Source organism: Carya illinoinensis, chromosome 14 (genome assembly GCF_018687715.1).
Source record: "Carya illinoinensis cultivar Pawnee chromosome 14, C.illinoinensisPawnee_v1, whole genome shotgun sequence".
Lineage (NCBI taxonomy): Eukaryota > Viridiplantae > Streptophyta > Magnoliopsida > Fagales > Juglandaceae > Carya > Carya illinoinensis.
In genome coordinates, this window is record NC_056765.1 from 32,245,659 (window position 1) to 32,265,892 (window position 20,234).

Genomic DNA, 20,234 nt, shown 5'->3' on the forward strand with positions numbered 1-20,234 from the left:
AAGTAATTACACAAAAGTAATCTCACAAACTGATGTGATTTGTCAAATTGTAAAGTTATTTTTATTGTATTTGACAAACCACATCAGTTTGTGAGATTACTTTTGTGTAATCCTTTTGTGGCTGTAGTACTCTTCCAAAAATTTACTTAATAGAAACTGATTGGTAGATGAAAAGCTTGGCACAGACAGGTGAGATTCATGGGAGGGAGGAGAAGAGCAAAAGATTGTGTTTCAAATATATATAAAAAAGGAAAAAGAAAAAGAAAAGAAAACTAAGGGTAAATTGTCTGTAAGGACAAGAAATAATAAAACGTTTGCGATTAAAAAAAATACAAATGCATTTTATACATTTTAAAATTATTCAGGCAATAGATTGGAGCCTAGCATTACGATTCTTTTTTAACTGCAATTCAGGAGTGCATTCCCCAAATATCTGAATATTGAATTGAACTTGTTCTTGGTTATAGAATTCAGCTAGTAAACATTTTTTGTACACAAATCCCATATTTTTATGAATTAAGGGTTGGTAAATATTTTTCTTTCACACAATCTGGCTGATTTTGTGATGAAAAATGTTTGGGGGTTGGCGACCGAGTGCAGCTTATAGGGCATTCTTTGTTTTTATTCTGTTTTTAATTTGCACGTTCCAGCACAATATTCTGCTGCTTGCTTCTTAGATGTTGCATCTTTTGATTCCTCTTGCCTGTTTTTCGTATTGCAGTGTAAGGTTTCATTTGCGTGTCTTTATGAGCATTTATTTTTTAAAGTGTTTTTTTCTTTGTTAGACTGTCTCTGTTGGGCGTCGAAGGTTCAGTGCAAAATTCCAACTGGTGTTCCGGTTAATCAAAGGACTGATATTCTTGACTTTTGTCTCCATTCTGGTCACTTTAATTGCCCTTCCGCATATGACACTACAAGACATCATTGTTTGCATCCTTGCCTTTATGCCAACTGGTTGGGGGCTCCTCCTGGTACTCTACTGTTTCTGTTCTTTATACTTCCATTTTGCTATTATATTGTGCTGAAGTAACAATGTGTATTGGAGTAGTCTCCAAACAGATTTGTTGGTTCTTGACCCCCATATTTTATACCTAGTATCTATTTGAACACACACACACACACAACACCCCCCCCCCCCACCCAAAAAAAAAAAAAATCTTGTTTGGTTTCACATATCCAGTAATGCAAGCTTGTGTGCTTAATTAAATTTCACATGCTTGTTTTTTCTCCTCAATTGCACCAGATTGCACAAGCCTGCAAGCCGGCTGTTCAGAAAGCTGGGTTTTGGGGTTCAGTTCGGACGCTTGCTCGTGGTTATGAGATTATTATTGGCTTGCTTCTCTTCACTCCAGTTGCATTCCTTGCATGGTTTCCTTTTGTTTCAGAATTCCAGACTCGTATGCTCTTCAACCAGGCATTCAGCCGAGGTCTACAGATTTCTCGCATTCTTGGTGGCCAAAGGAAGGATCGTGCAGCACGCAACAAGGATTAATCTTAAGAATTGCTTTTTTCCGGAGTACCTGATATGGTTGGCAAATGAATTCATTGTTCGTATCTATTTTAAGCTGTTGTAATTATGGCAGTAATAGGACTGCATTAGTGCAATTTTGTGTATTCCGTCTGACTCAAAGTACTGCAGCTCTTCACCATGTCATCCAAACACATTTAACTGATTGAATTTTTATTGGAAATGATATTTTCCTTATTACTGATTTTTTTTCTTTTCCAACAAACTGTAGCCTCAAATTACTGGCGAAATGCCAAGAGAGGGAAAAAGGAAAACATTGGGGATAAGGTGAAAAATGAATTGTAGTTTCCCTTCTTTTTGACCAGGCAGCATCTTGCTAAGATTGATGGAATCTTACCTATTAACATTAACCCAAGAAATGTAAGTACAGTTGTGTATTTTGCATGATAATTTTTACATCCAACTGATTGCAAAATATGATTCAAGAATAATCATCCTATGTGCTACTTGGGAGATCAATAAGCTAGCTCAGACTAGTTTGGAAGTTCTAGCAAAGACTGCAACAAACGATTTGCAAAGAAAGAATGAAAAAGGATGATGGATTTGGATGATGCTTATTCCTTAACCTTGTGCAGTTTGCTTTTATTTCTCCAAGCTAGAAATTTTGAAGTGCCCCTGGTTAACCTCAAGTTCTGTTCTCACTCCCTTTAATGGTGATCCCAAAGAATACTTTTCATGATTAGTGTTTGATGTAACTACCCAAATATCATTTTTCTATAAACTACAAGATAATTTTGAACAAGATATGTGCTACAAACTTCAAAACTTCCATTAGAAAAAGACACCTTCAAGGATATGAAAGCATAATTTTCCCATGGATCTCTCTCTTGCCCACTCCCTAAACCCCCCAAATCCTTGCTTTAGATTTCTTAATTTCTCAACACTTATTTTCCCATGCATTTCCTATGCTCCATTTCCTACCCCCCTTCAACCACCTCCTTTGGGAGGTTCTGATATGCTCATGTTTGCTTCTCTGCTCATAGAAACTCCATCTCTCCTCTTTAAAGAAAGAGTGTTTTGCTTCAAAATAAAAAACGAAGTCTAAAATTTCTTGAATGGTTTTGATCTTCTTTCAATTTGATATGCAACTGTAAAAAAGACAACATTTTAGTTGAGCCTTTGATTTTTTATTTCAATTATTATTACTTTGCAATATATATATATATATTTATAGAGTTGAGAATGCTACGAGGATTCCTCCAACTATGGTTTTTCTTTTTCTTCAATTAAATTATTTTCTTTTTGACTTGACAGCATTAAAAGTTTCTTGTCTTGTAACAAGTATCTCTAGCATCTAAAACTTCTAAAAACTTGAGGAGAATTTGATCATTGGACGACGTATTCTTCATGAATAGTACTTTTTCAAATTTTACCATTTCATGAATAGTTTTGGTGACTTATTTTTTTGTTACATTTTTTCTTATTACATTCTCTTCCTCCGAAATTAAGAGCATTCCCAATTCATATATATATATATATATATAAGCAGTTGGATAAAATGAATTATGGTCATCTAGATTTTGTAGTTTAAGGAATTTATGTTATTTGGTTGTATTTTTCAAACAAATAAGAATGTAGATTAGAAAAGAAAAGTTTTAAGAAAAATGAGGGGATGGGAGAATATAATCCGACATTGAATAAAAAAATGTTTCAAGCTGCTTTAGCCAAAAAAAAAAATCTCAATTACATATAGCCGACAAGAATCTTCAGTCTCAGCCGTTCAAGTACTAAGTCCTTAAATCCAACCGTCCATCCCATTATACTTCTATCTATAAAACCATCCTTTAGGGGACGATTTGGTCACCCCTGAAACGGTACTTTGGAAAGAAACCTCAAGGATTTCCGTTTCTCAAGACCTTACCAGACTGAGAGAGAGAGAGAGAGAGAGAGAGATTTTTCTGAGAAAAGTGATTATTTTTTCACCGAAATTAAAGAGAAACGCGCTCAATGGTCTCTTAAGATCGGAATCTGAAATGGATTAGATTTCTAGGGTTTCGATCTATCCTCTTTCGTTTGATTGTATGTTTGTTTGTTTTTTTGTCGCTAATTGTTCGATTTCGGATTCAATTTAACGAACATTAAAATTATCGTTCTAACCCGCGATTGTGATTGGAGGCTCTGAAGAATCAGTCTTTAGGGTTTGGTTCCATTCATTTAGTGGAAAAACGATGAACGATCAGTCACAGATGATGAATCAGCAGCCTCCGCAGATGTTGAACCAGATGATCAGCCAGCCCCTGCCTCCCCAGATTCAGATGATGGCTCAGCCCCAAGCTCAGCAGTCTCAGATTATGATGATGAACCAATCTAAGCAGCAGTCGCAGCCTCTGCCCATGTTGAACCGGGGATACAACAAAGTGTGGCCCCAACACGCTTCGATGGATCATCCTAGCAATAAGTTTCAGAGCTCTTCTTCTTTGAAGCCCAATTACACGGCGGCTTTAAAGCCTGGTCGAAGCAATTGGAAGGGCAAGAAGGTGTCTGATAAGCACAAGAATCCGAGAAGGATGGAGAAATCAATGTCAATTCCCATGCCGATGCCTAACCCGGCAATAACCGGTACTAGTAGTAGTGGGGGAGGGTACAAACCCCCGGCTCTTTACGAATTGCAGTCCCAGAATAGATTTAAAGCCCGGAAATTCCACCAGAAGAAGAAGTACAACAATAGGGTTGCGCCTTATGCGCCTAGGAACACGACGTCGTTTATAATCAGGGCTAAGAAGACTGGTGGGATTGCTGATCTGGTGTCCCCGTGCCCTGTGACGCCGGCGGTGCTCCCTACGCCAATATTCTCCCCCTCGAGGGAAGTGTTGGGGGATATGGCAAAGGAGGAGTGGGGTGTTGATGGGTATGGGTCAATGAAAGGGTTGATTCGACTTCGGTCACCTGGTGGGAATGAGCACGAGGAGGAGGAAGAAGAGGAGAATGGTGGGTCGAGTGAGAGTGATGTTGAGGAGCACGTGGAAGTGGAGAGGAGGTTGGACCATGACTTGAGCCGCTTCGAGATGATATATCCAAATTACAGTGGGTTGGAGTACCATAATGTTTTGGAGAATAGGGTTGATGATCAGGATTCACATATAGCGCAGTTGGAGGAGGAGAACTTGACGTTGAAGGAGAGGCTTTTCTTGATGGAGAGAGAGCTGGGGGACTTGAGGAGGAGGTTGCAATTCCTAGAGAGACAGAACCAAGTGATGGGGGATGTGAATGAGGAGGTGGTGGAGAATGGGTCCGAAAACGATAGCGAGGGCGGGTTGGATGCCCCAGCTTTAATGGGTTGCGAGAATAATGCAGACATGGAATATGTGCCTGGAAAGGGAGGGAAGGAAAGAACTACTGATAATGAGAATGATGTGGCATCGGGTAATGAGGGTGTAAGCGGTGCTTGTATGGAAGAGTTTGAAGAAAGGAATGAGCTTTTACCGAAGGAAGTGATTGCCGATCAAAATGAGCGTAAAGGTGAAGAAATTATGAAGGAAAATGTGGTGAAGGATGCGGAAATGAGGACTGAGTCTGTAAGGAATGAAGTCATTGCAGTTGAGAATGGCGCCAAGAATGAAGAACGAAGGAGCGATCATTGCAGTTGAGAATGACGCCAAGAATGAAGAACGAAGGAGCGAGTTATTACCAAATGAAGCCGCCATTGCAAAGGAGGTGGTCAAAGTTGAAAAGGTTGCAAATAAATTTGTGTCTGATGTAGAATTGACTTCGGTCAACGATGGACTGGAATTGAAAAGGCAATGGATAATATTGTGGAGAAGAACGAGTTCACGAATGAGGAACTGAGGAATGTATTCTCAGAGAAGAGCATTGGCGACGGTGACTAATTTGTCCCGCGTTAATGTAAGTAGCTTCTCTGAACAGATAGATCTCGAGAACATCTAAATTACCGTCGTTGATTTGTGCAACATATGGATATAGGAGATAGAGTAGAATGTAGTTTATTAGTTTTCTTTCTTTGTAGTTGGTCTGATGAGGAGAGACGCAAAGAACTGGCATTGTACTCTACATGCTGCCATCATTCCGCGTAATAACATCTGTAGGCTTATTAGGTTACTTAGTTCTTTTCCCTTTTCTTTGGGTGCAAGGCTAATTTGGAAAGAAACTGTGAATTTGTATGCTAAATCTGATGACTTATTATGCACTTGTGCTTCTGTTTTTTCCCGCGGGAGTTTTTTTCTTTTAAGCATATTGTTTCTGGTTCAATGCATTGTTGATTCTTTCGTTTGATTTCTTTTGCATGTTTGCCAATATTTTTATTTTTATTTTTTTGCTATCTGTTAAAAGGGAACATCCTTTTGTTGTTACGCTGAAAAGCTGTATGGGAACTTTAGAATGAGTTTTGTTTCGTATGATTTATACTTGGAAGTGGTTTCTGAAGTACTATCTAATACCTGACTTCTCGGTGAATTTTGCTGGAGTATGCAAGTTGCTTGTGTGCGTGTGCGGGGGGATCTGCTAGTTGGGAAACGTCCTGTGTAAATGGTTATGCTTTTTGCAGTCTTCAATAAAATTTTTCATTTCTGTCTGTGGCCTCGTACTTTTCAAGGGAAAGATTAAGGAATGAGATCAGATTAAATTTTGATGGATCAGCTGCAGAGGGTTAGAAATTCTTTCGATTCAATGCCTTCATTTTCATGTTCATAATGAGTTTACTTGATTTTTCTGGCAGGCATTAGAGTCCAAAGGGAGGCCCCCCACTGCCTCATTATTTGAGGAAAGTTTATGCAATTCTTGTGTTGCTGGTCATGGGGTATAGAATAATCAAAGGATAATGCTGATAACTCACACACTTCACTAAATGAGTTAAAGAAAATATATGAATTGAACAATTACTATTGAGCTCTTTAATTTTTTGTTATTATTGTACAGTTGTAGTGTGGCCACGATGGTTGCTTTCAAGGTGGAGAGATGGGAGGTGAGATGTTATAGGTCAGATCTCGTCCATGGGATGGTTTTTGAGGTCGGATCCTGGTTGAATGTGCTCTTACCCCGCTCTTATTTCCTATTGTATTTGGAGAATGTGCCGTCAAAGGTTGCCAATTTTTCTGTTTTTTGGTTGGCACTTGGCAGCCTTAAGAAAGATCTGTATCCATGGGATAAGATAATCCAAGAAAAACGGTATTGGATTGGTGCCGTGTAGGCAAAATGGAAAAAAGTAAGGATCACTTTTTGCTACATTGTGAGTTGGTCAGGGAATCAAGGACGACGATGCTAAACGCCTTTGCGATTGAGTGGGGTTATCACCCAACAGGTGGTGGTGTAGGAACGTTCGCTGAATCCCTTTGGAGACCATAGAAATTCTGATGTTTGGCTGATGGTTTGGAAAGAACACAATATTCAAACCTTAGAAGACGGTCGAAGATTGAGAAAGGATGATGTTGACTTTAAAAGCAAACATCTAGCATTCTCTATAGGAAAATGCTACTCGGTCATTTGAGTTTACCACTCGGACCGCTTAAGTTAGCAATGCCACGTAGCACAGTCAAGTCATATTAATTAGAAAAAAAATAATAATAATGTAACACTCCATTTTTTTTTCCTCAATTGTTAGGCATATCATCCGAAGATTCACTTCTCGTTTGTTTTTTTATTAATAGCAATGACTATAAAACAAGGCACATCAATTGTAAGCTGTGATATTTCTTTGGCACAACAGAATAGACATGAAATTATGAATTTGGAAACAATGGAGATTGATAAAAAAATTTTAGAAGCATTATTGTTTGGTAATGAGCTGAATGATACATTTTGGAAATTTATTAAGGGATTTGATAATTTTTTGTATTCAACGAATCATTCTGCAGATGCTTGCGCAATCACGATAACAAATTAATACTTGTGATAATAAGAAAAAAAAAAAAGAGATTTACATTCAGCATTATTGATTGGTAATGAACTGAATGATGCATTTTGAGAATTTATTAAGAGATTTAATAATCTTTTGTATTCAGTGAATCATTTTGCAGATGATTGCAATTATGATGACAAATTAATACTTGTTATAATAAGAAAAAAAATGAGTTTTAATTTTTTTAATTTTTAATTTTTTATATTTTCATATAACATGGCAGTGTCACGTAGTACTATCAGGTTAAGCGGTCTATCTGAACAGTAAACTTAGATGGCCGAGTAGCAGAGTCCTACTCTATATTATTAATATTATCAGATTATGTATAACTTGGTATTCTAGTCTACTTATTAAATGTCACGTTAGTAAAATTGTATACTTCTAAGTTCTAATTTGAAGATATAAATATCATATTGATGCTTCCATCTTATAAATGGATTGAGGTGACAGGCACGCACTCAATATAATCCAAGTTTGGTATCTTTCCCTTGTATATATCTTGGGTCGTGTTCTTTTTTTCTCTACAATGAAATCATACTTATCTGGAAAAGAAAAAACGACACCCAGAGGACAGAATGACGCATGAAAACACTTTTATCACTTGATTTCCTCTGTGTGGTTCAATCAACAGCCACAGGCTTTCTTTTCAGTTATTAAATTGGGATCAGCAGCCCTTGTTATAAATTATTCACCAAGTTACTCATGGAATCTCAAAGATCTTTTGACGCCTTTAACTTTTTGTCGTGTCTAGGTTGATAAGAGGCTGAGGTTGCCTTCATGCTTGAGAAGATTGCTGAGTTTCTTAAAGATCAGATACAAAAGTTCAAAATGTCAATTCGGAGAGACGAAGACTGATTAACCAACCAAAGTAGAGACGACCCCTCTTGAGATGGGGACCACTTCATCTTTTGTAGTTGTCCACTACGATGATGTCGATAGAAGGATATATACTTATTTCATAGGCACAGTAAGAGCAAACATGTTCGCCCTGATATTTCACTTCACAAACAAGACATCCATATGGAGCAAGAGGGTAGTGTGAATGAATCTAAATACATGTCTTCTTTTGGTCAAACCCAAACTGTGTTTTATTTCTTGCTCGATCCATCTGTCCTTAAATGCACAAAAACAATGTTGTTGTACCCCCGGGTTATTCTGATCTTGTCGTCGCTATATCTGCAAGAAGTAAATTCGGTTATCTTCTTTTACCTAAGTCTGCAATTTATGACCATATATTAGTTGTAAATGAACAGAAAAAGGCAGCGATGTTGAATGAATTGTCTTACAGTAACTCCAGGTTAAACTTGCTTTCCATCTCTATAGGATATCCAAAGGGGCCGCCAAGTATGACAGCATCGTCCATTGTAAGTTCATATAGGTTTTTGCCAGATTTCCTGCCGAAATGTGTCACAGCATGAATCATTCCAATTAATGTAAAAAAAAAAAAAAAAAACTGTTCTTCAAGATGCTTGGTGAATGGCAATCAGCAAGCTGTGAGGAACTTACACAAATTTACCAATCATGGAGAATCTGAGCCCCAGGAAGATGTCAACCAGAAACTTTATTTGACCATTTTCCTTGACAACCTATAGGAGTAGCATTTTAAGATTGTGGAAGTGATTAATCATCTAAGAAAATCCTATTACACGATCCGTACAATTGACTGAGCGCTCTTATTATTGACTCACCTGCTTACCCATAAGACCGTTGGCAGCATTCTCTATCCAACTATCTGTCTCTACCTACAAAGTGAAAGGGGATCGATGAGTTTAGCTCAGCTCGAAAAGTTTGCAAGTTTAAAAGGGACAGGCATTCTTCTGACAGCAATGAGTTCACCACGGAGACTAGTATTTTTGTCTCAATGAAATACCATACAAGTAAACATGACCCTTTTCGGAGGTGCGCAGATACTACACTCCAATAAATGCAACTGTGGAGATCTTGTACAGCTACATAATTTGAAATTTTGTACATATGCAGTACATAATATTAACTTTTATAAATGGTGGTGGTATCAGTAGTCCCTGGTTAGAGATAGAGTAGTAGAACATAGAAGTTACTAGCTAGTCCCAACTAAGCTATAAAATCTTATTCTTGTCTGGTGATGTTACTATATTAAGAGCCATATTTGATGACTAGATTCTCCATTACTTTAAGCAATGCCTTTATACTGGATGGCTGAAGCATAAAGGAGGATTCATTAGGAGTTTCTTGACGTTTGGGAAGCGATTACAGAAGCTACTAGCGGCCTATCTGGTTAAACTTGTCATGTTTACAGAGAAGTCAATGGTGCTGCTGATTTCTTTGCAAGGAGTCGAGCCAGAGGGGAAATTTACAGTATTTTGCTTAGGACAGTATTCTAAAAGAAGTTGAAGGAACTCTTTGATTAGAGAGTGGGGTGTTGCTACTTGAGATGTAAATAAGTTTTCTATGTTTAGTTTTTGTAGATTGGGCTTCCTGCTGCTTTTGCATCTGTTTCTGCTCTCTAATTCTGAGGCTGACTAATAAAGTTTTTCTTTCTTCTAAAAGAAAAGCAATGTCTTCATATCCACTTTGCCTAAATTTGCACCATAATGCTCTGAATTGCTATCGTAGCCTCTTGCCAGAATATCAGAAACCATGTCTACCACAAAAACATGGCTGGTTTTGCAGCCATCTTCAGGCATTTCTTGTTGGCTTTCTGTGCAAAACAATCATCTCCATGTATTCTTGTTTATGTAATTAAATAATGAGGTGATGTTATTATCTTTAGAAGAGTACCTGTGAACTCCATATCATTTGCCATTCACCTTCTTGGAGTTCAGTTTCATCTCTACTTAGATTCTGATGGAAGGAGATAAACTCATCGATTGCCTGCCAAAGTAATGAATAGGGCTGACCCAAATCAGCAATAGAGCAACATTTTTCCATGACATCTAATGTAAAAATTGTATCGGCATTTTTACCTCTCTAACTCCTGTACCCGTGGAAATGGCTGATATCAATCTTTGCCTTGGTACAGTCTTCTTTTGCAGGACAAATGTGGTGCCCTGCACTACAGAGACATTACTGGATATAGTTAGCATTTAGCAAATCAAATTAGAGGAGGTTCTCGCAAGGGTTTTTACCTGAGCACAAGTACTGAAGTAAAAGTATCAAGGAACAAACGAAGTGCCCATTTACCTTATTTCCTCTTGAGATACGGAGGTCTCCAGAAGGGGACAGGTACGTGGTATCCAACCAACCCTTTGCTTCATCTCCTAGAAGTCTAAAAGGCACTGGATATGGAACCTTAAAGGGTAAAAACTTAAAAGAAAAGGCTGCTCGATCAAACTGGAAAAGTATTCGTTTACCATCTTTAATTGATGCTGCTGCCTGAATAGAACCAAAAAATAATTCATGATATAAGAGAGATGAATTTTGAATATAATTATTGCTTTGCAGGTGAATGAAATTGAGATTTTAGGCCATATCAATGATATATGCTTTGAATTGAGAGTATCGAAAAGTTTGGTAACTGAATATTTAATTTCATGTCTTAAGTATAGCATCTCTGTATTTTTGCTGAAGAGGGCTTAGGTAGCAACCCTTGCCATATGTAATTCACCCAAAAATGTAAATATGAAAGCTAAGAAATTGAAGTCATACCTCTACTTTCAGCTCACCTATTGCATCAGAGAATTTTATGATATTGGATACACGCGGATCATTCGTCCGAAGGTAAACCTCTTGAAACACGCTAAAGAAGTCAACCCCCACAAACGTTCTCTACAGAAACATACATAGGAAGTGTGAGTATTGTTATATTCCGAGATTTTAAAGCTCTATTTTGCACTTGGGAAGAATTGATCAAAGAAACGAGATAATTAAGATGCATGATTCTCAATGGAGTCCATCTAGAAAATGGAAAAATATGAGCTACACAATCTCATCTAGGCATTTGAGAGGCAAGAGTTCGAAGTCTGACCTGAATTGGAGATGCTGTTTGAGGTCTAGTTGTAAACATCAGCTGCCAGCGACCTTCAATCAAACTAGAGCTCGTCTGCAGATGTTCAAGGCATAGTCAATTCTGAGGAATAGACATGTATATAGGACTAGAACATATTATTATTTTCTACACCCAAAACCCCAGTGGCAGCAAATAAACATTGGCCCATTTTTATCATAGCAAATAAACAATAGTACTATTGCAGCAGAATTTCCTGGTTTTCCAATTGAAGGATAGAAAAACAATTTAGGCTTTAGTTTTCTCAAACTCTACCAATCAGTAAACAAACAAACTTGGCTAACTTCTTATCGTAAATGACCTCTTGAAATTTTGCACAAAACAGAAGATGAAAACGATTTTAATACATAAAACAACACACCGGTTCCTGCACGCCTTCAAAACCTTCTAGAACTTGCACGGCACGATCAACATCCTGCAGAAAATCTTTCATACTATATCAACATTGATAAAAGAGAAAGCAAGTAAATTCATAAGAACTAGGTTAGCACTTAATGCAGCCCGGAAAAAAAATAAAGCACTAGTGTAAGAAGCACTTTACACTGAGTTGCTGAGGAGAAGCAGAACGGCCTCGGCCCTGGATCCCAATAAGCGCTTCAATGAGCTTGTTTTCTTGTTCGTTGAATGAAACCTGTTGCTGCTCATCCACAACATTAGATCCATTAACAGTAACGTTTCTGCGAATACTGCTAGAGGATTCGAAGAGCTTAGGACTTTTGTACCGAAGATTTCTTGTCTTGAAAATAGGTGAGAATGTGGGTGTTGGGTTCCATTGAAATCCAAGATTTGTTGTATAGACTTTGAGAGCCATTGCACAGAGGAGGAGGAGGAGGAGGTGAATTATTTGGTTCTTAGCTTAGTACTGTGGTATACAGTTAAAACCGTTGGATTATCATTGTAGATGTTGCTTACGTGGAAATTTTTGGATCAGACACGTGTTGTTATCCTTCAGGGTTTAGATTCTTGGAGGAAGTGGCAGTAGATGCATATAAAGCTCAATGGGCCGAGTTAGGTCGGTTCAACGAACCATTGATGGGCCAAATTAAGGTCCTCTCACCATGCAATAGAAATGCCTTACTTTTGTAGTCTTCAGCGGCAAAACGACGTGTCGTGAAAGAAAACTCTTGTTTTTGTAAAGCAAGAGCAACACTGGCATTCATCTATGGGGATTGGGTTATTGAATATGAGTCTATATATGATGTTGCGCTTATTTCATACATCAGTATAAATGAAATAAGTTCAATGATGATTGCCACGTGGCATGCATCGTTATTGAAATTATAACGATGTGTGTAAGCTTGCATGGCTAATGTGCTTACCTATAGCTTAATGGCTATTGGCGAGCAAATGGACGAAATCATGCAATGTATATATATATATATATATATGAAAAATTCTATAAACTATACTACTATCTTATTTGCATTTCACTAAGTAAGATGTGACACATTCACTACCATTGAATGTATATTTATTTCATGTTTCTTTATCATCAAACAGTGATAAATGCACCACATTATATATAGTGAGATGCAAGTATGATAGTAGTGTGGTGTATAGTATTACTCACACACACACATATATATATAATATAATATTAAAGAAAATTATATACACCATATTATCATCCCACTTGCATCCCACTAAGTAAGATGTGGCATATTTACTACTATTGAATGATCATTTATTGCATATTTCTTTATCATCAAATGGTAATAAATGTGTCATATCATATATAGTAGGACGCAAGTGAGATGATGGCGTGGTGTATAGCATTACTCTTTAATTAATAGATTTCTTGAGAAGGGAAGACTAAGAAATATTTGATCAAGCAGAGTCCGATCGATTATTTATCATATCTAGCATTCGGGTACGTATTCCAACGTGATCATGAGTAGTTTCCACGTAAAGTAAGAAATGCCGTCCAGAAAACCAAATATTAATTGGTATTAATGCTATTAATGCTTGCTAATGGTTTCAAGGGATAAGGCTTGGAGGAGGCATTGAAAGTTTTATAATGCATGCACTATACAATAGAAAAGTGTTATTTCTGAGGTTAATGCTAGGGATGTAAGACTGCAGTACTCAAATAAGCAGTGTGTGCATGCATGTACTGTTGATAGAGCAAGCTGAATGATACGTGCACAAACCAAACAGATCAGTGATTTTAATATAACCGACCTTTTTGTTTGGTAATAGAAGTTTGGTGGGTTCCTGAGTTGTCAGATTGCTTAGAATATATATATATATATATGTAAGTTTTTCTTGCAATTTCTCAACTGCAGCGCACTTAAAAGACTAGTAGTGCATGCACATCTGAAAGCCTTTTTCCTACCATTTGCTTCACACATATTGTAATTAATCAAGTTGTCCATGCATGCAGTAAGAATGTTTAAGATTTAAGTTTTGTCAGCATTAGCTTTTTGGTTTTTGACAACTTTAACCGATCATTGATGGCCAACCTTCTTTAATTTCTGACTATGCTTGGCCATAACTTCCATACTTTCCTTACATTATTTTAATTAATTTAGTAATTAAAACTGGTTGATTAGGATCATGATGAGAGAAATGAACATTTTGGCAGCTAGTGTCCTTGTCTGGCATTCTGCTCCCTACTTGTCTCTTCTGATCACTCCCCTCCCTCCCTCAGTTATCAAACCAAATAAACTCCTAATTTAGATGGTATATATCTGAGCATGATGATCAATTAATCATAGGGAGCAGTCCTGATAATATGAAAACTGGAATAGGAGTTCTTTGGAATATATAATATCAAGCAATCCACTTTTATTTTAGCTCCATCTAATTAAATATGCATACTTTACATTTGGCATATATGTCAAGCCAATTACCAGATTAATATATATGCCTTTGGATTGAATCCGCCTTTGAATTATATATGTTAATGAACTTAATGCACAAATATTAGTAGCTAGAGATCGATAAACTGGTTGCAAACTCGAGCGATATGGCGCGGAAAATAGTGAAGTTAGTAAACAAAAATTAATACATGTAATCAAGTTAACACACCTCGAGCCATCATATATATATACAATAGATAGAATCTTTAAAAGACTAGTCCAAATGCTACTAAGAAACTTATGGTCTTCTCTTCATAAAAAAAATCAATGCATGCTTTACTTATAAAGTTTGAAAAAAATTAATTCAATGATAGATAATTTTTTAGGGACATTAATGCTGATCTAGCGTCAGGGGATTGAACTTCAACCTGCATGCTGCATATATATAAACCTCATGGTCCCTGAGGATCAAGGGTATACGCGATCGAGAGTCATTAATATTGGCATACACACACATATATATATACACACTTATATAAAGATATGAAAACTTGGCCGTCTAGTGATCTATATACAGAATGCATTGGTGAAGCAACATATATATATGTTTGTCGAAGTCAAAAGTAACGACTACATATAATTAATTTGCCACCATCAATATTTGAGATTGCAAGCTAGCTAGCTAGCTAATAATTACAACATGATCACGAGCTAGCATGACTAAATCGAAGTGATCTAAAGATTAATGCCGATAACGTACGAAAAATTTGATTAAAATATCAAAAATTCTTAAATAAATCAGGCATATATATATATATATATATACACGCACACATCATTAGTCATAACTAAATTGTGCGTGAAGTACTGTTGCCAACAAGCTTTAGCTAGCCTTTTCACAAGCTAACATGACATTTCTAAGTGTGTTTTGTAGTATAGCAAATAATAAACTCTGTCTTGACGTTGTACATTAGATTATAACATATTTTTATTATAAAGTAAATTTAACGTATCATATAAAACCATGTCAGTAAGCGAGTTTATTTTTGTAAAATCTTTTTATGAATCTAATACTTCTGGTAATATGCAGCATGCACTACAAGAAATCTCCCTTTTTGCAGCGTTTTTTATTTTGTTGCAATAAAAATCGCTGCAATAGATAGTTTTTTGCAGCAAAATATGTAATGTTGCAAAGATTTCGCTGCAAGAACTGATTTAATGAAGTGGGCCGCTAGGCTTTATTTTTTGCAGCGGAAACTTATTTTATAGCGGCGAAAATACGCCTTGCTTTTCTAAAACACTTGTTACAACGGCGTGATACCGTTGCTATTGCCTCAGGGCGCCAAAAATCAGAGGACAATTTATTTTTCCCCCCGAAACAACTCTGTTACCAGCTACCCTTGTCCACTTCGAAGTTCTTGCCGATTTCCTCCACCTTCGGTGCCCAGCTAACCAACGATATACACAAGGTTGGAAATCTACCGTCGATCGTCGAAGAGGTCCCGAACCCTAGATTCTCCACCACTACATTTCCCTTCCGCGGAATCTACGGTCATCGTTTCCTACCCATCCCGCTCTGTGTGTGTGTGATTAGTGTCGGAGTGGTTTGCCCCTCCGATTTCCAACCGTTGTATCGGATGTAGACATTGTGGAAATGGTTTGATTAGATGAATGAATGTGTTTGATTTATTATATCACAAGGAAATGGTTCTTTTTTAAATTGATCCATCATATTAATGAGTGGAACTAAGGGAAGTTCCAGGTTTTAGTATTATGTTATACTAGTAATTTATGGGAGTACTTAATATTGGATTGTTGGGCAAATTGTGGCCGTTTCATGTAGGTAAAAAAGTATTGGTAATATTTAGAAAACTGGGTTTAAGGTATTTTGACAAAAATACCTAATATTATTTCATCAGGGTCTTTGGTGATATATAAGTATTTCAATTTTGTCACTAAATTAGATATGTTAATAATTTAGTGATTTAAATACTAATAATTTAGTTGAGTGTGAAAAATAGACATTTCAGATAGCCCAGCTCTTTAGCCGAAGCGGATAAAAAAAAAAAATGGCCTAAGCTTTTTGCAGCGATTATTGGTCACTGTAAATGACCAGCGACTGTAAACCTAAAGCCTTGCAAAGAACACTAAAATTGCTGCAAATCCCTAATTGCAGCGTTTTCTTAACGTTGCAAACCTCCAAAAGCAACGGACATAGAACGCTGCAAATAGATATAAAATCAACGTTTATAAAATTTGTTGCCTTAGTTTAACGTTAATTGCAACGTTTTTAAACGTTGCAAATTCTCAACTACAACGACCACTGTGCGCTGTAAAAACCTTTAAAGCAACGATTTAAATATTTGCTGCTTTTGATTTACGCTAATTGCAGCGTTTATATTTCAATTGCAGCGGTTTTCTAGTGTTGCAACAAAAGTCTAAAGCAACGAAACTGATCATTGTTGTTTTGTGTATCATGCTTCTGCAGCGCTAAAGTGACAACTACAGCGTTACTTTTCGCTGCAAATATAATCAAAAGCAGCGCTATACGTAACTGTTGCTATTGACAAATATTTTTTACAGCGATTCTTGTGTAATTGCAGCTAATTAAAGTGTTGGAATTACTGCCAAAAACAACGAAAATATATACACGCTGCTGGACGGGGTAATCTATTGCAGCGAATTTATTATAACTTGCAACGATAATCATCGCTGTAAGTGAGGTTTTCCAGTGCTAACTACCGAATATGTAGATGATTTTTGCAGCGTGAAGGTAAATATAATACAGCGATATTTATACGCTGGAATAGAGGTCAGTTGCAGCGTTTTTATGGTTTCGTTGCAATAGAGCAACAATAAAGGCTTTATACCGTCGAACGTGCAAGGAAGTTGGTAACGCTGTAATTGATCATTTGCAGCGTTTTTAGTGACTATTTGCAAGGATTTTAGGCGCAAAGCCTAAATCCTTGTAGTGATGCATATATAAACGTGCATTATTAGAAGCTCATTTATAATTTTCTATGCAATCTGATAAGTATAATCCCACTACCGATCTGTCAATTAAATACAAACGTCGGCAATATTGTTAAAACTACTACTAATTTGCAGTACTTAAGGCCGGCTTATTCTAAATACCATCAATCTCAGTGCAGAACTTTATATTTTGAATTGAGGCAAACACGGGCTAGCTACAGCCGCCATACATCACCATGCACCACTAGTTAGCAATAATAGAGTAAACAACAAAAACTTTATTGATGATACATTATCAAATTCCTATTGCATGCTCTCGTGATCATACATTATCAAATTCATACTATTGCACTCGTGATCACCTCGATCGGCTATATATATTAAGCCTGCCAGACGTAATTATATGCATCAAGGCCTTAGCACAACTGCATAATATAAGGCATTATAGCATTTTGGCCGTGTCTTTGATTGCTTCCCTCGATCACTTGTTTGTGGAGGCTAATGAAAATCATGAGCATGAAGAAGCGTTATTGTTTGATTATGACCACCTTTATGTTGTTCCTTGTTGCAAGGTCTCAACTAACTACGGACTTTTACAAGACAACATGTCCAAATCTTCTCAGCGTTGTGCGGAAACAAATGATAAATGCTATCAAGACTGAAATGCGAATGGCTGCCTCTTTGCTTCGGCTTCACTTCCACGATTGCTTTGTAAAGGTACGTGAGTTTGGGCATCACTACGTACTCTTTATATATCATGTAAATATCATGCATCGTCGTGTCCTGATCATTAAACAATAATAATATTTGTTCGTACGTAGGGTTGTGATGCGTCGATACTGTTGGATGGAACGGATGGTGAGAAGTTTGCCCTTCCTAACCAAAACTCAGTTAGAGGATATGAAGTTGTGGATCAGATCAAAAGCTCCGTGGAGAGCTCATGCAGTGGCGTTGTATCTTGTGCTGATATACTCGCCATAGCTGCCCGAGATGCTGTGCTCTTAGTAAGCTTAACTAATACATAATATTCACCCCAATTTCTTTGGGCTAGCTGAATTAATCCATATATATAATCACTTCTAGGGAAACGCATGCATGCAATTTGATATTTGGATCAAGCAACGCTAGCCAGCTTAAAGAGATCATTATGAGTTCATGTTAAGTACTTCGGTCATTAATAAGCATGTTGTGTATATGATGCTTAAATAATTTGCAGAGTGGAGGGCCGTCATGGAAGGTTTTGCTGGGCAGAAGAGATGCACTGTCGCCCGCAAACAATTCCACAGTAAATGGTGCACTTCCTGGTCCAACAGAGGCACTGGACTCTATCATTTCCAAGTTTGCAGCTGTTGGCCTCAATCTCACAGATGTCGTCTCCTTATCAGGTAATTAATTAATGCCAACCAAATTAATGTTTTCCACTAACAGTTGCTTTTCAAAAGTAAAGGAGAATATATAATACCTCTTAGCCATGCACTCTAATACCTCGTGGCCATGCACTGAAAAAATAAGAATTAATGTTTGCCATTAGGAATATTAGAGGAAGAGAAGTGTTACAACTACAAAGAATTATAATAAAAATAATTTTATAAATTGACGTGATTTTATATCAACTTTGTTATAAAAATATTTTATAATCTAACGTACGATACGTTAAGATAACTTCTCTCGTAAAAAGAATATTTGGTATCATAATCGAGTATGCATGTTATTGTGCAGGAGGTCATACCATTGGACTGGCAAGATGTGTCACCTTCAGCAATAGGTTGTTCGACTCGGCTGGGACGGCCGCCGCAGACAGTACAATGAATGCAAGCATGGCGTCTGATTTGCAGAGTTTTTGTCCAGTGAATGGGGATGGAAACAGGACAACAGCCCTAGACAGAAACTCAACTGATTTGTTCGACAGCCATTACTTTCAGAACTTGCTCAATGGAAAGGGTCTTCTTAGTTCCGACCAAATTCTAGTCTCCGGTAATGTTGACGCCGTCACAACAACCAAAAGTTTGGTCCAAAGTTACAGCAACAACTTTTCTCTTTTCTCTGCCGATTTTGCTAATTCCATGATCAAGATGGGCAACTTCAATCCTCTTACTGGTTCCAGCGGAGAGATTCGGAAGAGCTGCAGGGTAGTGAATTCATCATAAATTGAAAATTGTGCTGAACTAATTAGCAAAAAATACGAGTGGAAAAACAAATTAAGGATATATATATGTACGTACCAAAAAATGCTACTTATAAAGTGCAATAATAATGTTAATTAGTCTTGCTTTATATATGACATCATGATCTCCTTTTTTGTTTTTATAACTTATGCCTTTTTATTTTGGTATAACTTTTTTGGGTCCATCTAACATAGAAACACATTCTACAATGGATGGAGTACTCTGTGACCTGTGTATGCGAAAGATTTTTGGATTTAAGATTGTTGGGATTGAGATGAGATGATATGGTTTTAGATGAAAGTTGAAAGTTGAATAAAATATTGTTAGAATATTATTTTTTAATCTTATTATTGTTTTAAAATTTAGAAAAGTGGAATTGTTTAGTATATTTTATGTGAAAATTTAGAAATGTTGTAACAATGATATGAGATATGTTGAGAGTATTTCTCAATCCAAACAGCCTCTTAACAAATGACATTTTAAAAAGAAAAAAAAACACCCTCTTAATTATTTGTCGCAATTAAAAATATCCCTCTTAATTAGTAGTCGCATTGATATTTGATCGCATTTTGGCACAATTTATAGCATTTTCTGGAGACCCCCTCTCTTAAAGGCTTGTTTGGAAACACAACTGTTCTTAAATATTCTTAGACTACTATTTACAAATAGTTCACAAATTATTTCATTTCTAAATGTCACTTTCAAGCATTTCAAAATTTTGCATTTTCATATCAACATTGTAGATGTCTGTGTGATTATTTGAAAATGTCCATGGAGAGTAGTTTAATAATAAAATTTTCTACGACCTCCAAAAGGGGATGTAGCTCAGATGGTAGAGCGCTCGCTTAGCATGCGAGAGGTACGGGGATCGATACCCCGCATCTCCATTATTTGCCATTTTTTTCCTTTTTCAACTCCCAATCTCAAATAT

General features: G+C 36.8%; 4 protein-coding genes and 1 non-coding gene across 7 annotated transcripts in view; 4 read left to right on the top strand and 1 right to left on the bottom strand.

The window, feature by feature from the left end:
- LOC122294097 (callose synthase 3-like) overlaps positions 1–1,712 on the top strand; it is a 43,926-nt gene extending 42,214 nt beyond the window's left edge. Inside the window, exons 43-44 of the mRNA XM_043102560.1 lie at positions 786–971; positions 1,244–1,712. Of these exons, the coding sequence (XP_042958494.1) occupies positions 786–971; positions 1,244–1,492 (435 nt within the window). The 3' untranslated portion in view covers positions 1,493–1,712. The remainder of the gene's footprint in view (positions 1–785; positions 972–1,243) is intronic.
- Positions 1,713–3,320: 1,608 nt separating this feature from the next.
- Positions 3,321–6,706, top strand: LOC122293202. 2 transcript variants are annotated; one of them, XM_043101706.1, is made up of 3 exons: positions 3,321–5,371; positions 6,201–6,281; positions 6,401–6,706. In XM_043101706.1, the coding sequence occupies exon 1, from the start codon at positions 3,697–3,699 to the stop codon at positions 5,113–5,115; it is 1,419 nt and encodes a 472-aa protein (XP_042957640.1). In that variant the 5' UTR covers positions 3,321–3,696; the 3' UTR covers positions 5,116–5,371; positions 6,201–6,281; positions 6,401–6,706. The 2 variants fall into 2 exon arrangements, with proteins under 2 accessions (XP_042957640.1, XP_042957639.1); XM_043101705.1 differs by having other exon boundaries at positions 6,201–6,706.
- A 1,451-nt stretch (positions 6,707–8,157) lies between these two features.
- Positions 8,158–12,230, bottom strand: LOC122293203 (probable plastid-lipid-associated protein 12, chloroplastic). 2 transcript variants are annotated; one of them, XM_043101708.1, is made up of 12 exons: positions 11,906–12,230; positions 11,726–11,779; positions 11,326–11,400; positions 11,007–11,126; positions 10,542–10,733; positions 10,325–10,408; positions 10,140–10,232; positions 9,068–9,121; positions 8,886–8,965; positions 8,666–8,773; positions 8,444–8,555; positions 8,158–8,358 (listed from the first exon to the last, which is right to left on the bottom strand). In XM_043101708.1, exons 1-11 carry the CDS (start codon positions 12,173–12,175, stop codon positions 8,468–8,470), a joined length of 1,218 nt encoding a protein of 405 aa, XP_042957642.1. In that variant the 5' UTR covers positions 12,176–12,230; the 3' UTR covers positions 8,158–8,358; positions 8,444–8,467. The 2 variants fall into 2 exon arrangements, with proteins under 2 accessions (XP_042957642.1, XP_042957641.1); XM_043101707.1 differs by having other exon boundaries at positions 8,158–8,555.
- A 5,190-nt stretch (positions 12,231–17,420) lies between these two features.
- LOC122293206 (peroxidase N-like) lies at positions 17,421–19,379 on the top strand. Its single transcript, XM_043101712.1, has 4 exons — positions 17,421–17,855; positions 17,960–18,142; positions 18,355–18,523; positions 18,858–19,379. The coding sequence occupies exons 1-4, from the start codon at positions 17,640–17,642 to the stop codon at positions 19,283–19,285; spliced, it is 996 nt and encodes a 331-aa protein (XP_042957646.1). The 5' UTR covers positions 17,421–17,639; the 3' UTR covers positions 19,286–19,379.
- Positions 19,380–20,117: 738 nt separating this feature from the next.
- On the top strand, positions 20,118–20,190 carry TRNAA-AGC. Its single transcript has one exon. It is a non-coding gene; the product is annotated as a tRNA-Ala (tRNA).
- Positions 20,191–20,234: the final 44 nt, after the last annotated feature.

What these genes read in the sequence shown, in the direction of transcription:
- LOC122293202 (XM_043101705.1), top strand. Translation starts at nt 3,697, where the DNA reads ATGAACGATCAGTCACAGATGATGAATCAGCAGCCTCCGCAGATGTTG.
- LOC122293206 (XM_043101712.1), top strand. Translation starts at nt 17,640, where the DNA reads ATGAAAATCATGAGCATGAAGAAGCGTTATTGTTTGATTATGACCACC. An exon ending in TCCACGATTGCTTTGTAAAG is followed by an intron (nt 17,856 to 17,959) that starts GTACGTGAGTTT and finishes GTTCGTACGTAG; the next exon opens with GGTTGTGATGCGTCGATACT. An exon ending in AGATGTCGTCTCCTTATCAG is followed by an intron (nt 18,524 to 18,857) that starts GTAATTAATTAA and finishes GTTATTGTGCAG; the next exon opens with GAGGTCATACCATTGGACTG.
- LOC122293203 (XM_043101708.1), bottom strand. Translation starts at nt 12,175, where the DNA reads ATGGCTCTCAAAGTCTATACAACAAATCTTGGATTTCAATGGAACCCA. An exon ending in CTTCTCCTCAGCAACTCAGT is followed by an intron (nt 11,780 to 11,905) that starts GTAAAGTGCTTC and finishes GATTTTCTGCAG; the next exon opens with GATGTTGATCGTGCCGTGCA. An exon ending in AAGTTTAACCTGGAGTTACT is followed by an intron (nt 8,556 to 8,665) that starts GTAAGACAATTC and finishes TACTTCTTGCAG; the next exon opens with ATATAGCGACGACAAGATCA.